Here is a 26,400-nt window from a genome sequence, read left to right as displayed (position 1 = left end):
CCCGCAGCAAACATTGTATGTATTGGGCAGTAGCATAGGGAAGCTGGAGCGGTTCTGGCTTACCCAGGCACCCTTCTTCGGGCTATCCCAATGGATCGACGTTCGGGTAGAGTGATCGACTAGGAAGTTGTACGCTGAGCCATTAAAGCCCGATGCAAGTGTCTTCGGGTGGCCGTTTGGCTCTTTCAGGAATCTCGGGTCGCATCGGAGTGTGTCACTGACGTGGACTCAAAGGTGGCTATACTACTCAGGTGGTGTAGGGGTGCTCTGTTGCTTAGGCAATCCTGCAGCCAGCTCGAATGACACAGAGTTTTGATTCAGCTTTTTCAATGAACGACTCGTCGCGAGCCTGGTCCATGAGGGGTACCCTCCTTTGCGTAAAACAAGTCCATCCAGATTCAGACTAGGTTGTGAAGCTGCAATAAAGCATGAGCTTACGTCCGATCTAGAGCTATCAGGAGTCCTCCACATGTTTAGGGAAGATCTCGCAATTCCACAGATGGATTGTTCCCCATTGTCGGCAGAAGCCCAAGGTTTGGTGGCTTGCCGTAGATGATTGAGAAAGAGACTGAATAGGAAGCAACACGATATGAGCGATAAGAGAAGAGCTGGTCTATTTGAGCAGCTAGCAAGCTGACTCGAAGCGCTTGAGGAGTGCGGCACACCCACAACTATGACGCTTCTCTGGTATAGCCGAGGGGTCTGCAGAACCCACATTGGAGTATCAACTTGGATAGATTTCTTCAAATAGACTGCAAGGAAGTTTTTCAGGAGCTTCAAGCGAAGCAATCAAAATGCTCGGAACTTGGGAGGGACTGGCGTCCTTCTGCTGCTGCTTCATTTTCCTGAGGACGATTTGAAGAGCTGCTGTAGGTCATCTTTTTCAGGTAATCGATAAAGCAGGCGAAAAACAATGGACCTGTATTAACATGGGTGTCATAAGATTGAAATATCAGAAAAGACAATGAGCTATTTACGGTATTGGCTGTGTTAATTGAAACTAAATATGCAATGCGGAGGTGTGTTACGGGTTACATGATATATTACAATAAATCACGTAGAATTGGCGGCAATTTAAATTAATTACTACGTAATGAATTAGTACATTGGGCAGCTCCTGAGCACGAGCCACATCCATAAACCAAGCAGCCATCACGTCTTTCAGTCCAGTGGACCAGCCTTCCCCTGTCACCTCTGCACCACCAGTACAAAATCTCCGCAAATGATAGACAGGCCTGAAATTAGCCACCTTTCCCAAGAAGGATTTCTGCATTTACTCTTTTCGTGCTCTGGAACATTGCGATCAAGCCTAGCAGCATCTTTTCCACCGGCCAGCCAGAGGTTGATCACACCAACCCTACTGCAGATCCTGCATAAACCCTGTCATTGACGATGCGAAGGGCTTCCAGGCGGCATGGGCCCTGCAAATTTCATGGTCCATTCGCAGTTTCAGAAATCAATATCCATCAACAAGAAAAGCTGAAAGGGACAACGGACTATTGCCCATTCGGCTTCTTCGGGAGAGAAGGTTGGAGCAGACAAAGAAGACGTCTACCTCCATTCTTATGATGTCACATTTATACGAGCCCACCACTATCATGGTGCTGACTATTTGAGTTGCATCTGGCCCGGCAAGGGTTTCTCTGCTAAGGAAGGGATCAAGGAGAGCATTCTCCCCTGCACAACAAAGTACCAACAGATTGCCTGTCTGTCCATTGCACTGGTGATATGGTATCTCTTTGTTCGACATCTCAGCTGGCACTATGCTTGGTCCTTTACAGCAGATGCCAGCCTCCATGCATCTCGCGGTGGCTTGGTGCTCAGTCATGTTTGTACTGTCATGCCTGCATTAGGTACAGGCGGAAGTCAGTCGTCATGGGTGGAGACTATCATATCATCATTCATGATCCATGCGACTGAGTCGATGACAGATTTTGCGAGGAAATAAGCTGAAAAACACGCCCCGATCGAATGCATTGCATGGATCTTTGCAGTTGTTCAGCACTCGGCGCTATGGATCTCCACAGCCGTGTTAAGGTCCGCAGCTTTGAATGACAATTCGAGTGATACGTGCCTCAGCCTTTTCATGGGAAGAAAGTAGATATGATTTTAAGGCACTGATACTTTCCTCGCAGCCACAACAAAACCCCCAGATATGCGGGTGAAGAATGGGGTCGGGTCTAAACACCGCATACTGAAGGCTACTTGCAGCCGGACAAAGGCTGAAACAGGAACAGAATTGCGGACGCGAAATCGATTGGATCTGGTTTTATGCAGTTGGCCATTAAGATCCTTCATTGCCCCAATGAGGCACCTTGTCGGGAAGACTGCGAGTTATTGTGGAGAACTCCTTATGTATGGGAATAACGCACGGTCTGAAGGTACTATCCATCACCTTCAATAGCCCCTTGGCACAACCTCGGTCGCCCAGTGACTTGATTGCCATTGTCACCTACCTTCTCGAGAGCCGGGAGAGTCGACCAAGCCACTTGATGAAATAGACTGTGCCCTGCCTCTTGGAATTCCTGATGCTCATTCACAATACCTCTCAGCTAAAATTCCCGAGTACTTTCGCCACATTGATCAAGACCTGTATTCGTACACCCTCAACTCAACCTTAAGATTTGTTCTTTGTCCGTCAACCTCTTAAACCAGGTTCGCGTACCCCCGAAAGTTGCCATGCTGGGTTGGTCAGCTTTACTCCATGTTTGATCTCTGATAGGTCATTTGTTACACCATATTGTTGCGCAGAAGAATTGGAGACAAAGGACTCCAAAGTACATCTACAGAAGTATCCTATGGGACAGGCAATTTGGCCAAAAGATACTATTCCTTGATGACAATAACATTTTCAGACTGGAAATACCTTATATTCTATTGTCGAACGCTTGTTGATTGATCATCAGTCATTATCACTGCACTTCAGCCCGCCAATCAAACAACGACGGAGCCACACAATTCAGCAGATATTACTCCTTCGCCTCTGGATCGGCTAGCTTTTCATCATAGCAAGCGTACACTCGAAACGCTCCTCATACACACAATTGGCAGCTTCGGTTCTCCAGGCAACTGAGCATATCAATTTTTGATTCATCATCCAACTAGGTGCTCAATCTACCCTCTCCTCAGGTAAGATGGGAAGCAAAGTGAATTTGATGAATGCCTTGTTCTCGCACCTTCCTGGCAAGCTATTGTCTTCATAAGCTATCACATGGAATTATGGAATTATCGCCATCCTCTAAACCTCACCTGTTTTAGCGGCCTTCCCTGGATGCAAATTCACCATCATGCGCTAGTCTGATATGTGATGCTAACTTATTCACCGTCAGAGCCTTCTTATTCGCTGCATCCCGAGAACCGTCAGTGGGGCTTACGTTGTGATCTTCGTATCCCGATTCCTAGCCTGGGGGCACCTGGATCGTCAGCAACGGTCGACAGATCCCCTATTAGCTGGGTCTTTGTGCACGCTACCTGCAGGATCTGTACCTAGGCCCTAGCTGCAGGTGCCACCCGGAATTCCTCACCAAGGGTGACTGGCCGTTGGATCCACTTTCATCGTACTGCCAGGTCTCAATACCAGTATTTCAGCTTGGGGGGGCCGGTTAGGTAACATCGATCATCCAGATACAGCTGATGCAGTAACTGCCGGCTGTGGCTGTCACGGAAAAGTTCAGATGAATCATGGTGAGTGATTCTCCATGTTTTCAGGAGAGGAATTTTGTCTGGATATGACTACAAATTTCAGACTTTCGCAAGTCATCTTCTATGGTGATCATTCTCTTCGATATTTATGATGCTTCTACTACAATGAATAGTCGTGCCCTTCTCGTTGCATCGGGTACTTCCTTACTGCAGGGTTGTGGGTGCCTCCGAAGTCCGCTAGGCACATTGTGTTACATCTGCAGTGCCTATCTAGCGCTTCATTCATGCATGTTAGTGGCAGGGTCGGCTCTGTATTTCTCTGCACTGCAGGGCTGGCAACCCTCAACCCTCAAAAAAAAAATTCCCCCAAATCTGTGTTTACTACCGAATCTGCTTGAATTCAAAAGGCTAACAAATCTTGAATATAATAGCACTCATCCACACCCCTTACCCGATCGAGTATCCGCTTTCCTCGGAACAAGAATACCTCGTCCAGGGAAGGGCCTTCTCGAGTACGTCGAGTCTATCGACGAATCTGAGCAGTCCCTTGCGACATAATGGCAGAACTAGCAACGTAAATCCACCATTGGCCAGTCCGCTCACGGTGCCCAGCCATAACGGCTTTGGATATGCTGCACAGCAATCCCCTCTCCAAGACGCGACGTAAGTGGTTCCTTTAATTTTGATTAGGGCCCCCACCTGGTAAAACAGAATCCCCCTCCCTTGCCCAGTGCCTGGTCACCGCCAAACCGCTTCCGTCCCAGCCTAGTCGGTGTCAATGAGTTACATGCACGAGAGCCCAAGGGCATTGACAACGGCCACGAGCACTTGAAGCGGCAACGAAATAACGTTCTGGGGCCATGCTTACCTGGCTTCTGATCATCATTTTCGTCGCTAGCCTCATGGAGCCAGTATCATGCCGACTATTGAGGTCCACTTTACTCGTTCGGACCCGCATTTTGTTGCGCACGTTGATTCTCTTGTGCTTTCCGTTTCCTTGCTCTTAAGCGTCTTTTCTAGCAACTAATATTCACAACCAGAGAATGTAGACTACAGTCGACTACTCAGCTTTTAAGCCCCCCCGAGTCTTGCAGTGGCTCTGGATCGATAGGCAACAACTCAGCGACGTCGCCTTACACCTACTCAGCCTTACCAGCGGGTTACCAAAACAATGCGACTGGAGCAGACAATTTCTCGAATGCATCTTCCTCTTTTCTGCCGCAGCCGCTTTTGTGGAGCGATCGAAATATGTCGGACTACAGACAACGGGTGCCTGCACTGTAAGTACTTACCTCGTTGAAGACGGGGTTCGCGAATCCAAGGTTCAGTACAAATGCTGAATGGAGAGGGACAGACCCCCCCCGAACTTGTCACCCAGCACGTCTCATGGTGCAACATATTCAATGCCGGCATCCTCAATGGCAGGTAGATTGCTAGGAGACCTCAACTCTGCATCTGGGTATCCTGTGAATCGTCCAGGCTTCCCACCATTGATGTCTCACGAGCAAGACCTCCCTGGATATGCGAGTTTTAATCCTCCGCCACGACAGGTTGGACACTTGGGGAATAACTTCCAGTCGCAGATACCAAGTTATAACCCAACTGTTCCTGGTATGCCATTAGACCAAGACTCAAGAAACTCAAGTATGGGGGCACAGGATGGGCCTCCGTTCGAAGAAACAAAGGTCATTTGCCCCGTTGTTACTGCCCGAAATCAACAGTTGACGCCAAAAATCGATGCCAAAATTCAAAAAGGCTTCTTTAAGGTCGATCATAAATGGACATGCTATCGTCGAAATTATTTCACAGTTTCGTGTTCATTCACTTTGAAGCCTGCGACTTACGAACCACAACTCTACCTCCAAAGACATGCAACGCAACAACATGAGCAGATCAACGCCTTTGCGATACAGATCTCGGCCAAGACAGCGGTCGTGAACAACCAAGAAAGCGAGTTGCGCAATTTAGTTCAACACACTCCAAAGAGGGACAAAGCTACTGAATCAGTCCCTGGCAAGGTGGTTTTGCAAGCAGCGCAGCCATCCATCATGACCAATTCCGGCTCATACCACGGGAGCAGCAGTTTGTATGCAGGGCCACCAAATATGCCACCCAGTATGATGGTCGATTATAATCCTCAGCAATACAGTTCGACACAGCACCAAGGACCGCCTCAATCCCACACATTTGAGCGCATCCAATTCCAGAAAGCAACAGCAAATAACGGCAAACGCAGAGCACAACAGCAATATTTTCATGTTGTGGTTGAGCTTTTCGCCGATGTGGGCAGGCACGGAGACGCGCAATGGGTCAAGGTGGCAAGTGCTCAGTCACATCCAATGGTCGTTCGAGGAAGGTCGCCAGGCCATTACAAAGACAACAGACGAGATAGTACCGCCAGCATGGACCCCGATCGAGGCGCAGGGGCTGGGGGTGACAGTAGTTCTGGCGGTGCACCTTCGATGGGGTCCTATCTTAGTCCTTCCCATGGACGATCATCGACAATGGATTGGGAACCCAGTCACAGGGGCTCTTCTCAGACGAGTGGGAATTACCGCCACGCCACCAAAGCTCGTTCTCCCCAGAGCGCAGTGTCCTGGGGGTCGTCATCCAGTTCGTGCAGTGAAGCGGATTTCGAATTTCCAAACCACGAAAGCAAACTGGCATTTTCAAATACTCTATCACCAGGCGTTTTGTTGCCTGTCAACCACAGAGCATTTACACCCCTAACAAGCCTCAGCTCAAGGACTGATAACTCTAATACCGCATCTTTACAGTCTCAGAAGAATAGTGGCCAACCTTATTTTGCAACCAACTCAGCTGACGGACATGGGTCGCTCCGCTCTGGCCATCATCACCTGAACCCAATGGGCAACGTGGAGATGCCTTTATACCAAGCAATGTGCTCTTCATAGTTTGTTTTCCATCCAGCAGCGTTCGAGTGCGTCGCGTCCGGACCACTCATACTCTTCTCTTCTACGTATACCATGATTCTTGTGGGATGTTGGCATTACAACCGGATTACGAAGACGACGTGGTTGGCCCCTGATTATGGGAGTAGCTAGGCATCATTTTCTAAGTCGAACGCCACGCCCCGCGGTTAAGTGCTTACTATCGTTGGAAACTCGAGGCAGTTGTGGGATCTTGGCCGAATCAAGAGCATCAAAGATCATGTGACAGATGTGTGATGAGCTTTCGGTGCAGTCCTCAAACCAGGTTAGACACCTCGTCTACTACACTTTACGAATGCATGGACAACCAAGGAGGTTAATGGCATATGCTAGGAGTTATGATCGCAACAGTTGCTGCATTGAGCCAGCGATGCAGTCGTCAATACTATAGCGCTGTTCATTGTCGTCCGGCAAGCTCTTTTGGCAGCCTATAAATTTTCAAGCATCTTTGGCAGACTAGTATTCTCCGTGAACGACCCGCAGAGACCCTGGAGCGTGTAAGCTGGTGCGAGCCAAGGAGAAGTTGATGGTAGCGAAACGCTGTCAGGCCCGTTGCGAAGTGTGACGACAGATGCCATCTGGGGGGAAAGCTAATTTACTCAAGGGATACCGGCAGGCTCGGAACTCTCGAGCGGGTTAATTGATTAGCTGCCACGTGATGATCACCGCCGTGACATATCAAGTGACGAGGAAATGCCGGGCAGGGCAGTCAGAATATGAGCAGTCACGCCATGATTGGTGGCAACTCATAATCCGTAAGCGTGGACCCGTCCAACCAGGACAGAGATGGCGAACCGGTCTGAATCAATGCTGACATGGTTTAATGAGCGTGTTGCAATCCTTTTCCTGGCTACGACGCCCAAGGGCTGAACTCGACAGCAAGCTGACCTATCCAGTACCAGAGTACCAGCATTGTCACCACAACTACCTATGCACCAGCACACGCCGGGAGATCTATACCAATCCATTGAGCAGCATCGACATGACGCTTGGTGTGCATTCTCAACATTTTTCTTGAAAGAATGACGCTTTTGCCAAGCAGAAACCCTGAGGATTCGCTGCAAAGCGTCGGAAACCGGTTCAACCCTCGTCTTTCCATGCATGAAAGGGCCATCACTAAAACTCTGTCAGGCTCTCAGCGAAGCTTTTTAACTCGCTCACGCAGCTGCGGGATGCGTGGTAGGAGCCGCACAAGGAACACTACGTAGCCTCGACAGTTCACCTGTTCATCGTCACATGAGTGAGAGCTGACCATTAACAAGCTCGCCCTCTTGCAAAGACTGAGCTTCGGTCCCAACCAAGCCTACCAAGCCAGCTAGTAATACGAAACGAGAGACTTCTCAGGGTCTGCCCAAAGATGATTAGAAGAGAGTAGGATCTCGGTGTGACCGAAGACGACCACCAGAACTCGTGTTTGAGTTCCTCAGGTGCAACGTCAGATCCATTGGGTTGGTTCGTCCAACGACATTGGTGCCTTAAGGGGATGCACAAGGTAGCAGACGCACACAATCTGCACAGAGCCGCCGCTCGTGAGCCCTCATGATCAAGAGAGTTCTCTCGGCTGCATTGTATGAAACGGGAAGCCGATCCTTGTAGCAGGGCATGTCTGGAAGTGGACGCCAAGTCTCCAAACAGGAAGTGTGCCGTGCGAGTTGCAGAATAAGATGGTCGTCTAGATAGACCATGCGTAGCACTTTTCCCTAAGGCGAAGCTACCGCTGACTATTACCGGGTAGAGGCCTATCCGCTCCCAAGTTCCCGTCAAGGTTTCGGATCGTTGCGAGCTGTTTTTATGCCGCTGCGTTATTGCGCCATCGATGGTGTTGTGCTTCGAGCCACCCGTGCCCATCATGCGAAGCTTAATTTTCAAAAGATCAATACGTACAGAGACGCACAGGGGAGGGCAAGGTTGGCAACATTTTCAGAGCCTTGCGCCAACAGCTCAGGCACTGTGTACCTTAAGAGGGTTCTGCTTGTACGGTTTTTCACGTGCTATTCCTCTTCTGTTCTGTGCCCACTTCCATCACCTTCCACCAGCTACCCAACGCTAGTTAAGCCTGGGATAGGAAGCGTACCTTGCTAATCGTCCTTCCTGCTCTCGTCCTTAGTCCACAGACACAAACCGCAGATCCCGTGTTGAAATGTAGGACTATTCTGGCCCCAGCCCAAAAGGGGCCAAGTCTTCGGCCCTCTAAGTTAGTGTCACGCACATATCATTAGGAGGACCGATGATATGCATCAGAAGATGAAGGCTGCCGGAATATTCCATTCAGCCCCTTGCTCTCCTTAGATCAGGAAACATGGACGTTTACCGCGGACAAATCAGATAGTGAGGCCGTGCATAGCACTCCCCGCACCGCCCATGTTGATCAGACTAAGCATTTCGGTGTCTTAGGTTTCCGTAGTATCTCTCTGATCGACGCACTCAAGGCCAACAAAGGCTTGAAATGCCGTTTCAGAAAGCCTCCATTCACGCTGCTCAGCGGGGAGGCCTGAGCGATCGCCTCAGGTACTTGTGCCACAGCCGTAAAAATTTGAGCAAGGCTACTGCTGGATAGCTTGATCCGCCCATCGTTCTGAGGGAGGATCTTCACTGATCCCGCTTCACCGCTTAGTTGTTCCCTCTGGGGTCAGGCGACTTCAGCAGCCNNNCTACGGGACCGCGAAGGGGGGGGGGGATGGAATAATTAGTGTCGAATTTCAGGAGCAGTAGGTGTACTGCATCACGACGTAGGTCGTCAAGGCCTCGGAGGATAAGCCCCTTGTTACAGAGGTACCTAAACCCTGCATTGGTTAGCCTCAAGTGCCTCCATACTATCTACTAGTATCTTGGCAGCCTCGTCCTTGGCAAGTTTGCGATCCGGTCAAACACGATTCTGTGACCATCGAGGTTTGCTTCTCCTTTGTAGACTTTACGGAGTACCAGTAAATGAAAGAATGATGTGTGGACCAGAGTGCTCGATCTGACAGCATACAATGTTCCCCGGTGGCTCCTTGCCATATCTGCGCTGCTCCACTCTCTAGCTGCTCGGGGTTTTCCTTCCTTCTCCTCTACTGACAACCATGGGTCCTGTAAGTCAGTCCCAGCCAAAGAAAGACTTGTAACACCCTCAGGTGCCCCCTTGACAAGTCGTACCACCAGAGCATATCATTCCACGTTCCCAAAAAGCGGTCCTGAATCTGGCGTATTGACCCGCTTGCTCCTTCCATACTGATTTTCTTGTCCCTTGTAGCGTGGACTCACCCTTCCACCCGCTTCGACTACATCCGCAAAGGCCTTCCGCAGCGCGTTCTACTGCGACCTCTGCTCGAAGGGCTATTCGCGCCAAAACGAGTACGACGCCCACGAGTCCAGCTATGACCATCAGCACAAGAAGAGGCTGAAAGAGATGAAGAGTATGCAGAAACAGGCGCAACAGCCGACCAAAGGGAAGGAGGAGAAAGGGCCCCTCGTGCAGATCAAGCTAGGTGGGGCAAAAGGGAACGGAGGCAATAGTGGTGTCGAGGCGGGTGGCGTCAAGAAGGGCGGATTCAAGAAAGGAGGTTTCAAAAGTGCTTTTGGTTCGGCCGAAGATGAGGAGCAGGTAGAGGTGAAGAAGGACGAGGAAGCCGATCTGAAAGAGATAAAGGCGGGGATTGCAAATGAGGAAGACAGTGATTTTACAGACCAAGAAGATTATTATGACCCAAGGCAGCCAACCGGCTGTATGCCCGGATGCAAGAGATGGGTCCGGGCTGCTGTAGGATGAGACCTGGAAACGTCTGAGCCTTTCGTGGCTCCTGTTCACTATCCTCTGACTGAGTTGAGCCAAAGTGTCGTCTTCGCTGTGACTGACGTTCTCGGTCGCCCAGTGCCACAAAGAGTCGAAGACTCTCGTCTGAAGCGGAGTAGATTATGGATCGCAACCCAGACGCATACACTTTGCCATGCTCTGCAATTCATCCGTTGAAAGAGATAAAATAGCAAAAAAGTTCACGGACATGTAACACTCTCATACCGTGCTCTTCACCGAAACAGGAGCCATAGCACTCAACTTGAGATTGCGGAATCATTCGCCTTCTCATCGGTGTTCACATTGCACTCTAAGCCCCCTGAGAAATCTTCACGATCGACTGACAGATTGGAAGTATTTATCTATGTGCTGATGAAGGTAGTCCCAAGGGTTTTCTGCCGTTACAAGACGTACGATAGATGGGCTATAGGTTACTGAAGCACAAAGCAGGAAGGCCAGTTGCTTCTTGACTTTACTCGTAGCCAAACGAGCATCTTTGACTAACAGTGACCGAGTATTCGGATTCTGCAACGGCAGTAGATTAACTTAATCGAAAAAGGCAACTTCTGGCTTCCTCTCTGCCGTCTCATCTTGCCCTCCACCTCTGTTTACCTCCGGAGATCAACCACGGTTTCGTTTCGATCTGACCTCCTTATGTGAGGTGACAGGAGCCCGTCGAGTTGGGAATTTGATAGAGTAACATACGAGGGGAGTAATGTCATCGAACTCGAACTTCGATTCGAGCGAAGCTAGCTTTAGTTGTATGAAATCGGCAGATTGAATCGTGATTTGTTGTGAGCTCCCAGATGCAGTGAGAGGAGAAATTGAGCAGGCGTGCCATCTACACAGCCATTGCAAATAACGTCGTCTTCAGGCTTCCTTGCGTCCTCTGCAATCAGCTGTATGCTTGTGACGTTGCCGATCCCCTTAATGCCCGCACAAAAGCCTGCGAGCTGCTTCGATGTAAGTCCTCAAGCAGACCAGTGTGCAGCAAGGAGTCCGATGGTACAGAAGGTTCTTTCACGAGCGTTGGATAGGTCAAGATGCGACAAGTGTGTGTCGCAAAGACCCCAGTACTTTCCAGTCATACGGCTGCTTCCTGAAAAAGGATCCTAACAAAGCTGTGATCTGCCCGAGTTCATCCACGGAGCTTCTCAGCAGAGAGTACAATATGCCTGGCGGAGAGCTTTCCCCTCCGGCGGGAGACAGCCATCTCCAAGCACTCTCAGACGCATCACGTCCGATCCACTCTCGTAACCCTTGGCAATTTCTCTTGCAGCTCCCTCTCGTCTTGCTTGTTCGGTACGAGGCCGAGCGCGCTCTCGATCTGGTCTGAGAAGTGGAGCGCTAGAGCTGCGTTGGCCATAATGCCGAGGCCAAAGAAGATTCGGGTGCGAGGCGTGAGGGAGGTGTATGTCCTGTATTGAGGAGGTCAGACTTTGGTTTCAAGTATGTAGGCGTTGAGGAAGATGGTGGGGAATGGGCGGAGTAGGGTGAGCACAAACTGCTGGAAGCTGGAATACTCACGACCAGAACGACATGACGTTGGCTCGAGCTGCTTTCTGCGAGAGGCTATGACAGGTCCTAGATCTCGTTTCTCTTGAATTAATACAAGACGGTTTCTGTCTGGGTTGCGGAGTGAGTTACACCGTACAGTATTGCTAATCGAGACGTGCAGGGGGAAGCTAGGCGGTGAAGCGCGGCAGAATTGCAAGCTCCATGCCGGAAAAGGCAAGCTGTGTACTCCGTACCGTACAGGGTGATGCATACATACTGTAGTTAGTAACTAGAGCTTCGACCTCTGCAATGCAGAGGAAGTAGCACATCACCTCAACATCGAGAAGCTTTTCCGTCAAGTATGGGGCTGTTCTAGAGACGTCTGGAATCGAGGCTACATTCCCTGCGCCCTCATCGCCATGGCGGATCCCACCTCCCCATCCCTCATCTCCATGCGCGAGCTGGACCCGTCACCGGTCGCATCTCCCCTCTCACCGCAATCACCGTCCTCGCCATCAGTGGAGAAAGCAAACGCAGAGGACTCTTCCTTCCCATACTTCAACGATAATCCACCCCACCCCCCTAAACCCACCTCTGCCTCCACCTCCACAACCCTCGGCCTCCACCCGCACACCCTAACCCGCACCCTGCTCGCCCTGCAGAAATACTCCACCTACCCCTTCGCCCTCTTCCTGACCTTCCACATCACCAACACCTCGCTCCTCCCCCTCGTCACGCGCAACCTCCATACCGCAGACACCTACCTCCTCCTCACGCGGCCGTACTACCAATCCCAGCTGCTCGAACCCGCCCTCCTCCTTGCCCCGCTGGCACAACGCACATCCTCTCCGGCATATCCACCGCCGCCGCCTCGGCATCAGACGCCACGGCGCCGAATCCCGCGACGAGCGCCGCAGGGTGCCCTGGCCGAAACTCTCGGCTCAGTCTGTATTGGGCTATCTATTTGTCCCGCTGGTGGCGGGGCACAGTTTCGTGAATAGGTGGCTGTCGCTGTGGCTGGAGGGCGGGAGTTCGGGGGTTGGGTTGAGGTTCGTGGCGCATGGGTTTGCGAAACATCCGCTTGTGGCGAATCTGGGCTATGCCGCTCTGGTCGGGGTCGGGGTTTGGCATGTTGTGGGTGGGGCGGCTAAGTGGTTGAGGTTGTCGCCGGAATTTGTGGAGGAGGGAGGCGATTATGGCAGGGTAAAGACGAGGAGGAGGCAGTGGGTCGTTAATGGTGTTGCGGCGTTGGTGGCCGGACTGTGGATGCTGGGAAGGGGTGGGAAGGGTGTCGGGACGGGGTGGGAGATCAAGGCTTGGGATGAGATTTATACGAGTGTGCCGGTATTTGGGGGTTGGTTGTAAGAGATGAAGAGTTCTTGGAATGGGCATAACAGGACCACGCAATTCAGAGACAGCAAGCAAGGCTTCAATGACAATCATGCTTGTTGTGTTGTTTCTGTCGCATGAAAGAAACAACATACTTATCAGCCTCTTCTGACGCCACTTGTCACGCTCGCAAATTTAATATCCGTGTTCCAGCTATTAGCACGAAGTTCTTCTCTCCATCTCTGATACTCGGTCAGACTCTCGCGTGGCGACCTCTGCGGCGAAAGATTTTCCTGCGCCAACGGAAGATGTTCGCCAGTCCTTTCACTCACCCACCACCCTACATGTACAGGACCATCAGAAAGCCGTTGCATCAACTTCGAGATCTCCAGCAAACTCCCCTTCCGGATCCCACGCGACGTAGTTGCGATAGTCGTTCTGTACCGAAATGCGCAGATCCTAAGAATTTGTCAAATGAAGTCTCTTTCTCGGAAATATTGAGATGGTGCTAAGCGCATCTGTTTCTTGCCGAATTCCCTGCTCTCGAAGCTGAACATGTAAGTTCCAAACGGGTACCCTACCTTGTACGATATCTTCTGTAGCTGTGGCAGTTTTGAGTGAAGCTCTATCAGATCGGCTTCACCGAATGCAGGAAGTTCGCAGTCCAAAAGGATGAAAACAAGGATCTGAAGGCTTCTAGGCAGATGCTCGAGGAAGTCGGGATCACAACCAAAGACGATCATGGTGAGGGTCTTGAGCGATGTTGCTCTAGTGACCAACGACGTCAGTATTGAGTTGGACACCACGGCGTCGAAAATGTAATCACACCTCATGGTCAGGTGCTGGAGTGTGTTGCAATGTCTACGACAAATGGCGCCGAGGACGCTGTCTGTGATGTGTGGCGAAGAGGGCCGATCCATTTTCTCGTCATCTTCGGTGTCGCCGTCAACATCATCTTCTTCGAGGAGGTTGAACGTCTTTAGTGGCTTCATGCTGCGCAAGACGCTTCCGTCAAATGAGTGTGCTAAGTCTGGAATGCGGAACCCAGGGGTGGGCCTCGTCAAGGTAAGCTCCTCCAAGCGATCCAACTTCTCCAATACCCTGCTCGTTCGCGCCTTTGAGGTACGAGAATAGGCTGAGCAGCTGAGAGTTCGCAGCTTTGTGAAAGCCTAAAGTGGCTCGAGTGACACGCTCTTAAGGGTCCATGTGAGGCACTCGATTCGACTGTAGTTCTCACTCAACCATGTGAGCAGTGGTCTGAGATAAATACTGAGCGGTCCGTCATCAGTATGACTTCGCGGACACAAAATTGACAACTCTTTGATGCTAGGTAGGCGGCCCAGGGAGCTAATTACAACCTGGAGACCTTCCATAAGAGTTTTTTCGAGGGCATAAACAGCTTCATTCTTTTTATACAGCCTCTTAGTAGGCAGCAAGCTTCTCGCTTGTAAAAAGGCTTGGTGCTCGAAAGTGATGGCAAGCGTCTGTATCTTGTTTAGGACCACTGGAGCAGCTTTGCCTACTATGCTGACGAAGTCGACTTCAGAGGGGCAGATCAAGTCTCTTTGATCGTAAGATTCCTTAGCTCTGCTAGTAGTTGCTTGCTGACACATAGAACTGCGTGATGTTGTTTGGAGGGCCAGCTGCGCATGATAAGGTAGATTTTCCGTCGTACCTCCAATGGCAGATTGAGGAAAGGAAAGGCCTTCTTCGCTGTTGAGTTCTTCATATTCGCCATGGTGAAGTACTGGGCTTGACCTGGTGATGAAAGGCATCAGCGAAGATCAGAGGAAACAGGCATCAACGAAGTACGGGTAAGCAGAACCACATCGACGAGATATTGTTATACTCCTACTAATAGACAGGATGAAAGTGACAGGACCATACCATGGAAAGTCTCGAAAGCCGGATTGTGAGGTACAGGAAAATGGTAGACACACAGCGCGATCTGACCGAGTTGCGCTTGAATCGAAGATGAGAAAAAGTGGTTGTGCGGGAACAGAGTACGGATGATCAGCAGATGTGAGGCAGAGTTGTGCCAAAGGTGAAGTCTTGAAGAAGAGTTAAGGCGAAGAAGGTCAAACACCGTGGACTACCACCAAGTCAACTGCATTGGGCTGGAGGCAACGGCTTAATCTGGGAGGGCTGTAATCTGAGGACTTTTTGGCATGGAGGAAACACACCACAGAGGTCCCTACAGCAGGCTGTTCAAGGTGAGATGCGAATTAGCTTTCTCTGTCGGTGTACCATGGGCCTTCGAGGGTCAACATCGCTTTCCCTAACCTCGCCAACTTAGAAGTACTGACCATTACTGAGTGACTCCATTAGCACAGAGCCAAAGCCTCCTTCTCCGGTTGGCACTGCATACTGTGCAGGGACGGAACAGCGAGCGAGGATTATCTAGCTACCAGTAAGTCCGGTGCAATAATTCAGTAGGAGGGGAATGCGCCTTTGGGTTCGACCTTCAATCTTTTCCCCAACCAAGTTCTGAAGGTGATCAGCTGTTGCTTCCATCACGAAGATTGAGCCTGCAAGCATATGCAATTCATCGCCGATGATGCTGAGGCCTCAGGCCCTGTGGGCTGAGACTCCGCCTCTCTAGAGAAGACTGCTGCTGCTCCCGGCCCTTGCGCCATAATAATGTCATTCAATTCAATCTTGTGGTGTGGCCCTTCTGCAGAGAACTGAGAACAACAGTGAAGAAAACCTTGCTTCGCTTATGATGCCTAAAGCGAACCGCATGGTGCAATGTGCAAGCTTGACTTTGCGAAATTGCTTATTGCAGTGCGAGCATCGTGTGGAATTGTTCACAGTGAAGCAATGTACCATGAAAAGCAACGAAGCTTTGAGGTTTCACGTACTTGTTGAGTATGCCTGCTGATTAATAAGATGTGCACAAACAGTCTTTGAATAGCGAGGAAGCATAAGTGTTAAAAGTAAGTAGAGATCAAAGCACTTCGATTGCAGACCTGTCGGTATCATATGCAGCATTACCGTAGTCCGTCCATGAACCTGATAATGTACATGACATGCTTTTGACCAGAATACCAATCGTTTATACTTTAAGTAATTTCGCTGCGTAGGTGGTAATGGTGTCTTCCTGTGGGAAGCTCATCTTCTCCAGCTTTTCCGCATAAGGTGTAGGTACTTCGGCCCCAGTCACTCTCACCGCCGGTGCATCCAAATAGTCAAATCCATACTCCATCGTCAGGGCGAGAATCTCCGCTGCCACTCCAAAGGAGGGGAATCCTGATTCGACGGCCATCAGGTGACCCGTCTTCTTGAGGGACTTCATGATTGTCTCCACATCCAACGGTTTGACCGATCGAAGATTGATGACTTCTGCTTCAACGCCATATTTTTTCTTGAGATCTTCAGCCGCATTCAATGACTGACCTACACACCTTGACAACGTAACGATAGTAAGGTCCTTGCCGGATCTTTCGATCTTGGCTTTACCAAACGGTAGCACGAAATCATCTTTCTGGGCCTCTTCGCTCATGGGGAAGGTCTGACCGTAGAGCAATCTGACCTGCTTAGCTTCGTGACTCAGGCGTAAACACTGAATACTCACTCGTTCTCCAAGAACACCACTGGATTAGGATCTCGAATGGCCGCCTTCATAAGGCCCTTCGCATCTTCGGCGCTCCAAGGGGACACAACCTTGAGCCCCGGAATGCTGCCATACCAACTCGAATAGTCTTGCGAATGCTGCGCGGCGACACCAGCTGCGAATCCATTTGGGCCACGAAATGTTATGTTGCAGGGTTGGATGCCACCGGACATGTAATGTGTTTTGGCAGCTGAATTGATTATCTGATCAATTGCCTGCATGGCGAAGTTGAACGTCATGAACTCGCACTGCAAGAGTAAGCCTGGCCAGTCCTCAATTGGTGGGTAGTTGCCTCACCACTGGGTGCAAACCGGCCAATGCTGCGCCAACTGTGAGGCCACAAAACCCCGACTCCGTGATAGGACTATCAATGACCCTCTTCGGACCAAAGCGATCTAACAGACCCTTTGTAACCTTGTAACTATTGTAATTCTTATTGTCAGCTGGACAAAGCTTCATCTTGTGGCACGGGCTTGATATAGCACTGACGCTCCATTGTATTGTGCTACCTCCTCGCCCAAGATGAACACCTTCTCGTCCCTCTCCAGCTCCTCTGCCAATGCCTCATTGAGGGCATCCCGCACAGTATACTCTCTTCCAGCTGGGGTAGCATAAGTCCGTATCCTTGGCAGTGTACGAATTGAGGCTGCCGGAAGGAATGTTGAACAGACTGCGGGAGAAAGTGGTCGCTGTGAGAAAAGTCGAGAGGCCAGACGGAATGGCTTCAAAGCTGCCATGGTGGTTTATGGTACAACCTCAGATGCAGACAAGAAGCAAAGGAGTGACAATGACAACCGTCGAAGCTCCGAAAAAAGTAATCGGAAGAGCTTCGACCTCCGGGACTGGTGAAGGGTGTAGCCCACCGACCGCAGATTCCTCCCAATGTTGGGGCGCAATCGCCGACCGCCCGGACGGAATAACTCCGGGGGACATTGGGAGCTCAGATCATTGGAGCTAACCCAATCAAGGCTTCCGACAATAGCTACGACTACGACAGAGACAGTCATCTAACCAAAGGGTACACTCTGCAAGCTATATCGAATTGTCGATTGACTTGAATACTGTCGCGATGGTCGACAGGCTCAGCTTCATTGTCCTTCTTCTGGCCATCTCCCCTGTACTCGCTTCTCAACCGTTGGCGCCTTCACCAGTAGAGGCGCCGCTTCGAGACCTAACCTGGGGACAAATAAACTTCTTGCATACCACAGATACTCATGGGTGGCATGCTGGGCATTTGCAGGAGTAGGCATATCTTTCATTACCAAGTATAATTGTTAACGGGTATTTGCAGGCCATCATACTCCGCGGACTGGGGTGATTACATGTCCTTCTCTACCCGTATGCGCGAGAAAGCCGAAGCAAATGGTCAGGATCTTCTCGTGATCGATACAGGCGATAGAATAGAAGGGAATGGCCTCTACGATGCTTCTGATCCGAAGGGAAAATACACCTTCGACATTATCAAACAACAGCACATCGATCTGATATGTACCGGCAACCATGAGCTCTATAAAAGAAATTCATCGGAGAATGAATATAACATCAATGTGCCTAACTTCAGTAGCAGCTACCTTGCATCAAACTTGGACATCATGCATCCCGAAACAGGAGAGCAAATCCCTCTTGCACCACGGTTCAAAAAGTTCACCACGAGGAAGCAGGGTATTCGGATAACGGCTTTCGGGTTTATCTATGACTTTACTGGAAACGAGAACAATACCGTGGTTCAGCCGGTTGAAGATACTGTGAAAGAGACCTGGTTTCAAGAAGCAATCTGGGATCGCGAAGTTGACCTATTCCTTGTCATCGGCCACGTGCCAGTTCGCTCTCCAGAATTTCTCGAGCTTTACCAAGCAATTCGTAAAGTGCAATGGGATACACCCATTCAGTTCTTTGGCGGTCACACGCATATTCGAGATTACAAGAAGTATGACGCAAAGTCCTTCGCCCTTGAAAGTGGACGTTTCATGGAGACTATCGGTTTTCAGTCCATTGACGGACTGTCGACCAGCACGAAAACTGTTCAGACATCTGCCGCGCCAAAATTTTCACGGACCTACATCGACAATAACATGTTTTCATTTCACCGTCATACGCAATTGAACGCAACAACATTCCCAACAGAGCACGGTCAGAATGTGTCCAAGGAGATCAGGGCGGCTCGTGAGCATTTACAGCTGGATACTACTTATGGATGTGCAGAGCAAAACTTGTGGATGTTCCGTGCAGAGTATCCTAGTAACAGCAGTATCTTTACCTGGTTGGAGCAACGTGTCTTGCCAGACGTTATTGCTGACAAGAACAGAATGAACAAATCCAGGCTCGCTATGGTAAACACGGGCGGTATCCGATTTGACATCTTCAAGGGACCTTTCACTCGGGACTCGACGTATATCGTTTCTCCCTTCACCAGTGGATTTCGCTACGTCAAGGATGTTCCGTACGACAAGGCCAGCAAGCTATTGACAATTCTGAACAACAATGGCGAAGTTATCCAGAATATGGAGCCCAGTCTGCAGAGCTGGATGCTTGCCCCTGTCGAACAACGGTCCTCTTCAGCGCATGTGTTCACTCAAAAAGTGACTGTTCCACCCAATGAGGACCTCCAGAGGCCGCTCTTGTCTGAGCATGATCTCACGCCTGGCTATACCACAAAAGACGACGCGGGCTCTGATGGCGACGACACTCTGCATGCGCCCATTGCTTCCTACAGGGTTCCAAACGTTATCCAGTCCCAGATTGATCCTCCTTTACAATCAGGCGACCCTGAGACGATCGACGTGGTGTATATTGATTTTATCCAGCCCTGGGTGCTCCTAGCGTTCCAGTTTCTCGATTTGGATTATTCCATCGACGATACAGCTGTCTATATGGAGGGCGAGACTCTTACCACTTTGCTAGCAAAATGGGTCACGGCAAACTGGAAGGACAACTGCTAGACAAGAAGAAGTTTATGGACTGGGCTGATAGTGGGAGAAGTATGACCACATTTCCGCATACAGCAAGACCGCGGCTAATGACATGCTGCGGGACGTCCTTTGCAGCCTTCATAATTGAGATTCTTTTGGAATGTGGCATCAACAAACAGTCCAAACCGCGCTACAATATACAGCCGCCCGTGTCGGCTTGAGGTGCCCTCCAATATCCATCGCCTCTACGCTTCAGTCAGCAACAGCCTCCGCGGCCACGGTCCTGCACCAGGCGGCGCTTGGTTGACGGCGCTGTTTGCATATCCCTCATTCGACATTGGTACTTCCGGTTGTTGTCCTCTCATGTACACTTAAAGCAGCTCGCAATAAGAGCTAGCTCTTGGCAATTCTGGTCTCAACCTGAACAGCCTCGACATGCCTTGACCAGTCTCAACGAGAATGACTTTGCACCCCAAGGTTCCACATCGGCTATTGGCTTCTTGCTGTAAGCATGCAATGGCACCCTGCTTGCATTGTGAAAGCTTCGGAGACATACGGCATCACCCACTCTACTGCCTGTCATAATGAATGTCCCCCGGGCTCCGATAAGGAGCGGACTGAACACAGTTAAACTAGGCACATGACCGAAAACATGTTAGTTTGAACGATGCACGGCCTTGAGCTTAATTCATGTTCAAATTTAGCGTGGCGGAACGTCGCTGCGTCTAGCATTGTTGACCAGGAAATCAAGGTCACGGCCGCTGGGGAGAGCTGTCACCTGCTCGAAGCAGGATTGACTGCCTTCTTCAGTTTAGGGTTCAGGGACTGTCACGAGCGTTTAGAAACAGGCACAGAAAGTATCTGGATGTCTGAAGGGAGAGTGAGGACAGAGTTCCGGCAGCTGCGAAGACACAGAGACCAGGTGGATGGCAGACTTCTACCAGAGAATGACCAATGCCGCGAGGAAAGCAACCGATGATAAGTACCGTTCTATGCATGTCCAGTGGACGAATTTCTGCTTTATTCTCCTCAATGTAGGGAACGAATGCTATGGTCTTATCTTATAAGCGTAAATGAAGCACTGGTATCCTGTTAACTCGCATTCATTTGCCAAGGCCAGTAGTTAAGGCGGAGCGCAAAGCACGTGACTCCGTGTAAAGTAGATCGCGGTCTGTTTCCCTGGACGCCACCATGTAATATCATGTATCACAACCTCCAGCCCGCTATCGATACACTGTTCCGCCACTTCAGCAGACAGAAGGACGCTCGCTGAACGATGGCCGGGCTCCAGGCGGCCACTGTGTCTAATCAAAAAGTTCCTCGAAAACGCAAGCGAAAACTTGCCTCACCTGCGAGGGATGAGCCTCAAGTAGAAAATGTCGATAATGGACCTGCCACCACAACCTCGATCCCAACTAAGAGTCAAGATGGTGGCAAGAAGCCTCGCAGAACGAAAGCCACAACCAATAAGCCGCCGATGCTCCGGCATAACTCGTCCACAAAGCTTGTCGAGACAACCATACCGTGGCCTGAGCATTTCAAGCAGCTTTCGCAACTGCATCGGGCGTTGAACTTAGTTTACACCTTTTGTTCTACTCGAAAGCATTTTGCAACGACCTTTGAGAATATCAAGTCTGCCGTAGAGGCTCATATCAAGCGACCATTGCTCATTGAAGACGTGGCTCAGGTCAAGGCTATCGTTCCCAAGGCGATCAACTTTGCTTATGTGAATGAAGACATGCTGCAAGTTACAATTATGGGCGAGGAGGATGGGGTAAGAGGTGGCAGGGCGGAGCACTTCAGATCTTTGGCTGAGGACGAGAGTGGACCGAAAGAGAAAGACAAGGGCGAAATCAAAGAATTGCTGCTGTTCGAATTCATTGATGGGGATCTGAAGAGGCAAGTCGCTGATCCGAAGACCGGACAACCCGTCAACGCCTTTCAACATCTCCGTCGCGAAGATTTAAAGCTGCCAGTGTATAGTCAGAAGCAGATGCTCAAATTGATAGAGAAGCGCAATACAAAGTTCACATCTGCCATCAATGCTTTCTTGAACTCTAGTGCTGCTGCAGCCATCGACCCAGTCATCAACCTCCAGACCGAAGCGGGCAATTACATACCCATACCGACCCAGAGGAGAAGTAACACTCCGGGACCTAACCGGCATGGTAACCCGCCGAAAAAGATCCCTACCGAAAGGAAAAGCATTCCCGAGATTGTGAAAGAGATTACTGAGATGGAATGGTACACGCACCAAATCGTCCCTGACGGCCATCGCGTGTTTGACCCTCAGCCACCCATTTATGCTGAGCTCAACTTTGCGTTGTCTCAGAATCTTGTTAATGCTCTTTATAACACTCGGAACATAACTCAGCTCTATTCGCACCAAGCGGAGGCGATTAACAACCTACATGAGGGGCACAATGTCATTGTCTCTACATCTACTAGCTCTGGCAAGTCTCTGATCTATCAGATACCGATGCTTCATGAGCTTGAAAAGGATCCTGAAAGCCGTGGTATGTACATTTTCCCCACCAAGGCGCTTGCGCAGGATCAACGTCGCAGCATGAAGGAAATGCTAAGTTTCATCCCTGGATTCGAACAGGTCCTTGTGGAAACGTTTGACGGTGACACGCCCATGCCGGCCAGACATGAGATCCGTGAGAACGCGAGGATTATCTTCACCAACCCAGACATGCTCCACATTACCATCCTCCCACAAGAGAATAACTGGAGGACGTTCTTGAAGAACCTGAAGTTCGTGGTGGTGGACGAGCTACATGTCTATAATGGCCTCTTTGGTGCCCACGTAGCCTTCATCATGCGTCGACTCCGCAGAATATGCGCAGCGGTGGGCAACCGCAGGGTCAAATTCATATCATGCTCTGCCACGGTCGCCAACCCCGAGGAACATATGAAGACAATCTTTGGTGTGGACAAAGTCCGGCTCACTGATTTCGATGGCTCACCATCTGGACGTAAGGAATTCATTTGCTGGAACACGCCCTACAAAGACCCGAACGATCCATCCTCCGGCCGAGGCGACACTTTTGCAGAGACAGCTCGCCTCTTCTGCCAGCTCATCCTCCGTGGTGTGCGAACGATATGTTTCGTTCGTATTCGCAAACAAGCGGAAGTGCTTCTCGGGGCCGTCAAAGCCGAGTTCAATGCTCTCGAACGATCGGAATGTACAGCACTTGTCATGGGTTACCGCGGTGGCTACTCAGCTCAGGACCGCCGCAGGATCGAGTCCGAAATGTTTGGCGGCAAGCTCATGGGCATCATCGCCACTACCGCCCTTGAGCTCGGCGTTGATATTGGCTCTCTGGACGCCGTCATCACCATGGGCTTCCCTTACACGATTGCCAACCTTCGCCAACAGTCCGGCCGCGCTGGCCGCCGAAACAAAGACTCGCTCTCGGTTCTTGTCGGTGATTGCTTCGCCACAGACCAATATTACATGCAGAACCCAGATGAGATCTTCACCAAACCTAACTGCGAACTTCAAGTTGACCTCACCAACGAGCTGGTACTTGAAGGCCACGTCCAATGCGCAGCTTACGAAATGCCCATCCGTGCTGCAGAAGACGCGAAGTACTTCGGCAAGCTCCTTCCGGAAGTCGCAGAGACCCGCCTGCTCCATGATCCAAGCATCGACGACTTCTATCACTGCCACGAGCGCTTTCGGCCCCTACCAAGCAAACACGTCAGCATACGCGATACCGAAGACGGCCACTTCGCAGTTGTCGACATCACTCACGGCCGCAATGTCGTCCTCGAGGAAGTCGAGCCCTCCCGAGCCTTCTTCACCATCTACGAAGGCGGTATCTTCCTCCACCAAGGCCGTACCTACCTCGTCAAGGAGTTCAGTCCCGATTCACGCATCGCCAAAGTCACACTCGTCAAGGTAGACTGGACCACACAACAACGTGACTACACAGACATCGACCCTATTGAAACCGAGGCCATCCGCCGCGTCAGCAAAGGAAGTATGTCGCGCGCCTATTTCGGTCGCATCAAAGTCCACGCCGTAGTCTTCGGCTTCTTCAAACTCGACCAAAAGCGGCGGATCCTGGATGCCGTTGCCGTGGATAATCCGCCCATCGACATCTTCTCCAAGGGCATGTGGCTTGATATTCCGCGATCTGCGCTGGAGATCTTGAAATCGAGACGGTTGAATCTTGCGGCTGGCATTCATGCCGCGGAACATGCTATCTTGAGCTTGATGCCGCAATTTGTGATCAGCATGCCTGGTGATGTGAGAACGGAGTGTAAGAATGCGATCAAGGAGTTTGCGAAGAAGGAGACACAGCGGAAGAGGCCAGCTCGACTTACGTTTTATGATGCCAAGGGCGGGGCGGGAGGGTCTGGGATCGCGGCGAAGGCGTTTGAGTTCATTGATCTATTGCTTGTGAGGGCGGTGGAGAGGGTGGGGGCCTGTCACTGTTTGCAAGGGTGTGTGGAGTGTGTGTGCGATGAGAGGTGTAGGGAGGCGAATCGCGTGATGAGCAAAGCTGGAGCGGAGGTGATCTTGAAGACCTTACTGGAGATGGAAGTTGATGTTGATGCGCTACCTTGGGGCCCGGATGATGAGGATGTACCCGCCGGGATTGAGACGATAGTGGAGGCAGTTGAGGTTACAGGGAGGAATGGGAGGAAGTTGGCCGAGCAGGAGTTCGATGAGGTGGGCAGGGTGAAGAAGGAAAAGAGTGATGACGAGTGTATTATCATCAAGGACGAACCGGGGGATTGATCAAAGCATTCAAAGCGCAAAAGACCAATTCCGGTAACGATACAGGTGCGGACAGCAATCGACTTCTACTTCCGAAGCCAGATACGCGCCATGTCTCTTCCCACGACAGAGGCATAGTGCCAATTCGCAAGCCAAGCTCCCCTGAATTAGTATCAGAGATTCTCATTCGTCCCCTGCACAAAGTCTGTGATCAAACACCACCGTTTTCCGAATCACCAGCGCCTTGTAGACGTCCTCGTCCTCATACTCCTCCGGGTCGTCTCCTCTCGCTCGTTGACACAATCTCCCACAGGCATTCGGCCTTCCTCTGTGCAGGGAGATACCCCTTGGACAAACATAGACCTTCTCCGTCGTCCGGAACGGATGATATTCCACCTCCTCGTTCGACTTGGTAAGATCACGGAGATCAAGAACATTCTCAGCCTCATCTACATCTCTTTGTACCTTGACTGCCCGAAAATACGTCTCGTGCTCTAGCCACTTTACCAAACTTGGGATCTGGAAGTACTTGGCCTCGCCTAGCAACGCTGCATACAGCCCCAGATCGTGGTGGCCATTGGCATAGAAGAGGGGAAGCATGTTATGCCGGAGATAGCGCAAGATGTGGGCGAAGAGGTCGGGATCTGCGTCTATGAAATATGAACCGTCGGGCTGTTTGGTGTTGTGCCAGTTGCCGGAGAACATGGAAGAGAAGAACTGGCTTTCGCCTGTTAGGGTTGCCAGAGCGGTGACGAAGTTGCGTTCCCCTACCCGAAGGGTGATAGGGTCACTGTTGTTGAGGCTGGTTAAGGGAGAAGCTGGAGCTGTCTCTGGCTCCGAGATTGGCCGGGGTGTAGGAGGGACAGGTGCACCGCTTGAGAACCAGTCAGCCGCGACATCAAGAAGTCAGACATGGGAAGCGAATATACCCTTCCAGGTCTGCCATAATATCTACTTTCAATCTTGCAGGTCAGGAGAGTACAGCTCTGGACTCGTAACCAGTTGGCAGTGCAGTGTGCTCTGTTGCTCATCTCTGGATGGCTGGGAGATGGCTCTACTTATCCATCTCATCACGATCATCACGACAAAGCAGCTGGCTAAGCTTTAATGCGGGAGGAGCATCGAGAGACGCAAGTACCCGTAGCAATCTGACGAGCATAGCGATGCTCAACACTGCACGGCCACCTCCACAGCCTGGGCGCTCTCTCCTTGATGCCAGGGTGCAGAGAATATATTTCCCCATCTGGTAAACATTCTTCTTCACATATTATTTCTTTAAGTAAGGATTGAGCGTGAGCAGCAGGTATCCATCTCATGCAAGTCCAGAAGACAGATACTGTACCTTTGACCAAGCTCCATCATCTCGTCCCAACAACAACTGCCATCTCACTAGTGAGTGCTCCGTACCTCCTACCAGAAACCCCCCATCATCCATCCCCATTAAATAAGAACCCCGCACCACCTCCCCTAGATTACCTTACTTATTTGCTTATCCTTCTCCCATCCAGAGCTTCGACCACTAAGAAACAAGACAAAATCTGCCCCTCATCAGACCATCCACTCGTACCGCTTGAACTGCGAGCCAGGCACAAGACATGCTCCTCCTCGGCCTGACCGGCTCCATCGCAACGGGCAAAAGCACCGTCTCCGCCATCCTCACCTCTCCGCCGCACTCCCTCCCGCTCATCGACGCCGACCTCCTCGCATCACGTATTTCGGGCCCAGCACGCCGGACCTGCTCCTCCCTCTTCCTTCACCTCCTCCTCCCGCGCCGCACAACCTCACGAAGAGAACCCCGACGATGACAAGCCAGACACGAAGGGCAGGCCACTGAACCGACCGGCGCTGGGCCGGCGCGTCTTCGGCGACACGGAGGCCAAGAAGCGGGATCGAGCGGCGCTGAACCGCATCATCCACCCGGCCGTGCGCCGCGAGATGTGCAAGGCGCTGCTCTC

General features: G+C 50.9%; 8 protein-coding genes across 8 annotated transcripts; 5 read left to right on the top strand and 3 right to left on the bottom strand.

Annotated features, from left to right (window-relative positions):
• Positions 1-5,060: 5,060 nt before the first annotated feature.
• On the top strand, positions 5,061-6,557 carry EPUS_03680 (uncharacterized protein; the record flags this gene model as incomplete). Its single annotated transcript, XM_007806527.1, has 1 exon — positions 5,061-6,557. One exon carries the CDS (start codon positions 5,061-5,063, stop codon positions 6,555-6,557), a length of 1,497 nt encoding a protein of 498 aa, XP_007804718.1.
• A 3,098-nt stretch (positions 6,558-9,655) lies between these two features.
• EPUS_03679 (uncharacterized protein) lies at positions 9,656-10,341 on the top strand (the record flags this gene model as incomplete). Its single annotated transcript, XM_007806526.1, has 2 exons — positions 9,656-9,664; positions 9,826-10,341. The coding sequence occupies 2 exons, from the start codon at positions 9,656-9,658 to the stop codon at positions 10,339-10,341; spliced, it is 525 nt and encodes a 174-aa protein (XP_007804717.1).
• A 1,940-nt stretch (positions 10,342-12,281) lies between these two features.
• Positions 12,282-12,863, top strand: EPUS_03678 (uncharacterized protein; the record flags this gene model as incomplete). The annotated part of the gene is made up of 1 exon (XM_007806525.1): positions 12,282-12,863. The coding sequence occupies one exon, from the start codon at positions 12,282-12,284 to the stop codon at positions 12,861-12,863; it is 582 nt and encodes a 193-aa protein (XP_007804716.1).
• A 685-nt stretch (positions 12,864-13,548) lies between these two features.
• Positions 13,549-14,183, bottom strand: EPUS_03677 (uncharacterized protein; the record flags this gene model as incomplete). The annotated part of the gene is made up of 2 exons (XM_007806524.1): positions 13,549-13,650; positions 13,773-14,183. The coding sequence occupies 2 exons, from the start codon at positions 14,181-14,183 to the stop codon at positions 13,549-13,551; spliced, it is 513 nt and encodes a 170-aa protein (XP_007804715.1).
• Positions 14,184-16,246: 2,063 nt separating this feature from the next.
• EPUS_03676 (Pyruvate dehydrogenase E1 component subunit beta) lies at positions 16,247-17,541 on the bottom strand (the record flags this gene model as incomplete). The annotated part of the gene is made up of 4 exons (XM_007806523.1): positions 16,247-16,718; positions 16,766-17,052; positions 17,102-17,225; positions 17,294-17,541. The coding sequence occupies 4 exons, from the start codon at positions 17,539-17,541 to the stop codon at positions 16,247-16,249; spliced, it is 1,131 nt and encodes a 376-aa protein (XP_007804714.1).
• A 332-nt stretch (positions 17,542-17,873) lies between these two features.
• EPUS_03675 (uncharacterized protein) lies at positions 17,874-19,743 on the top strand (the record flags this gene model as incomplete). The annotated part of the gene is made up of 2 exons (XM_007806522.1): positions 17,874-18,046; positions 18,096-19,743. The coding sequence occupies 2 exons, from the start codon at positions 17,874-17,876 to the stop codon at positions 19,741-19,743; spliced, it is 1,821 nt and encodes a 606-aa protein (XP_007804713.1).
• A 1,246-nt stretch (positions 19,744-20,989) lies between these two features.
• Positions 20,990-24,466, top strand: EPUS_03674 (uncharacterized protein; the record flags this gene model as incomplete). The annotated part of the gene is made up of 1 exon (XM_007806521.1): positions 20,990-24,466. The coding sequence occupies one exon, from the start codon at positions 20,990-20,992 to the stop codon at positions 24,464-24,466; it is 3,477 nt and encodes a 1,158-aa protein (XP_007804712.1).
• A 162-nt stretch (positions 24,467-24,628) lies between these two features.
• EPUS_03673 (uncharacterized protein) lies at positions 24,629-25,391 on the bottom strand (the record flags this gene model as incomplete). The annotated part of the gene is made up of 2 exons (XM_007806520.1): positions 24,629-25,319; positions 25,375-25,391. The coding sequence occupies 2 exons, from the start codon at positions 25,389-25,391 to the stop codon at positions 24,629-24,631; spliced, it is 708 nt and encodes a 235-aa protein (XP_007804711.1).
• Between the last annotated feature and the right edge of the window lie 1,009 nt (positions 25,392-26,400).

This window comes from Endocarpon pusillum, assembly GCF_000464535.1.
Source record: "Endocarpon pusillum Z07020 unplaced genomic scaffold scaffold5524, whole genome shotgun sequence".
Lineage (NCBI taxonomy): Eukaryota > Fungi > Ascomycota > Eurotiomycetes > Verrucariales > Verrucariaceae > Endocarpon > Endocarpon pusillum.
Note: the sequence above shows the minus strand (reverse complement) of the source record. Positions and strands in the feature narration are given on the sequence as shown.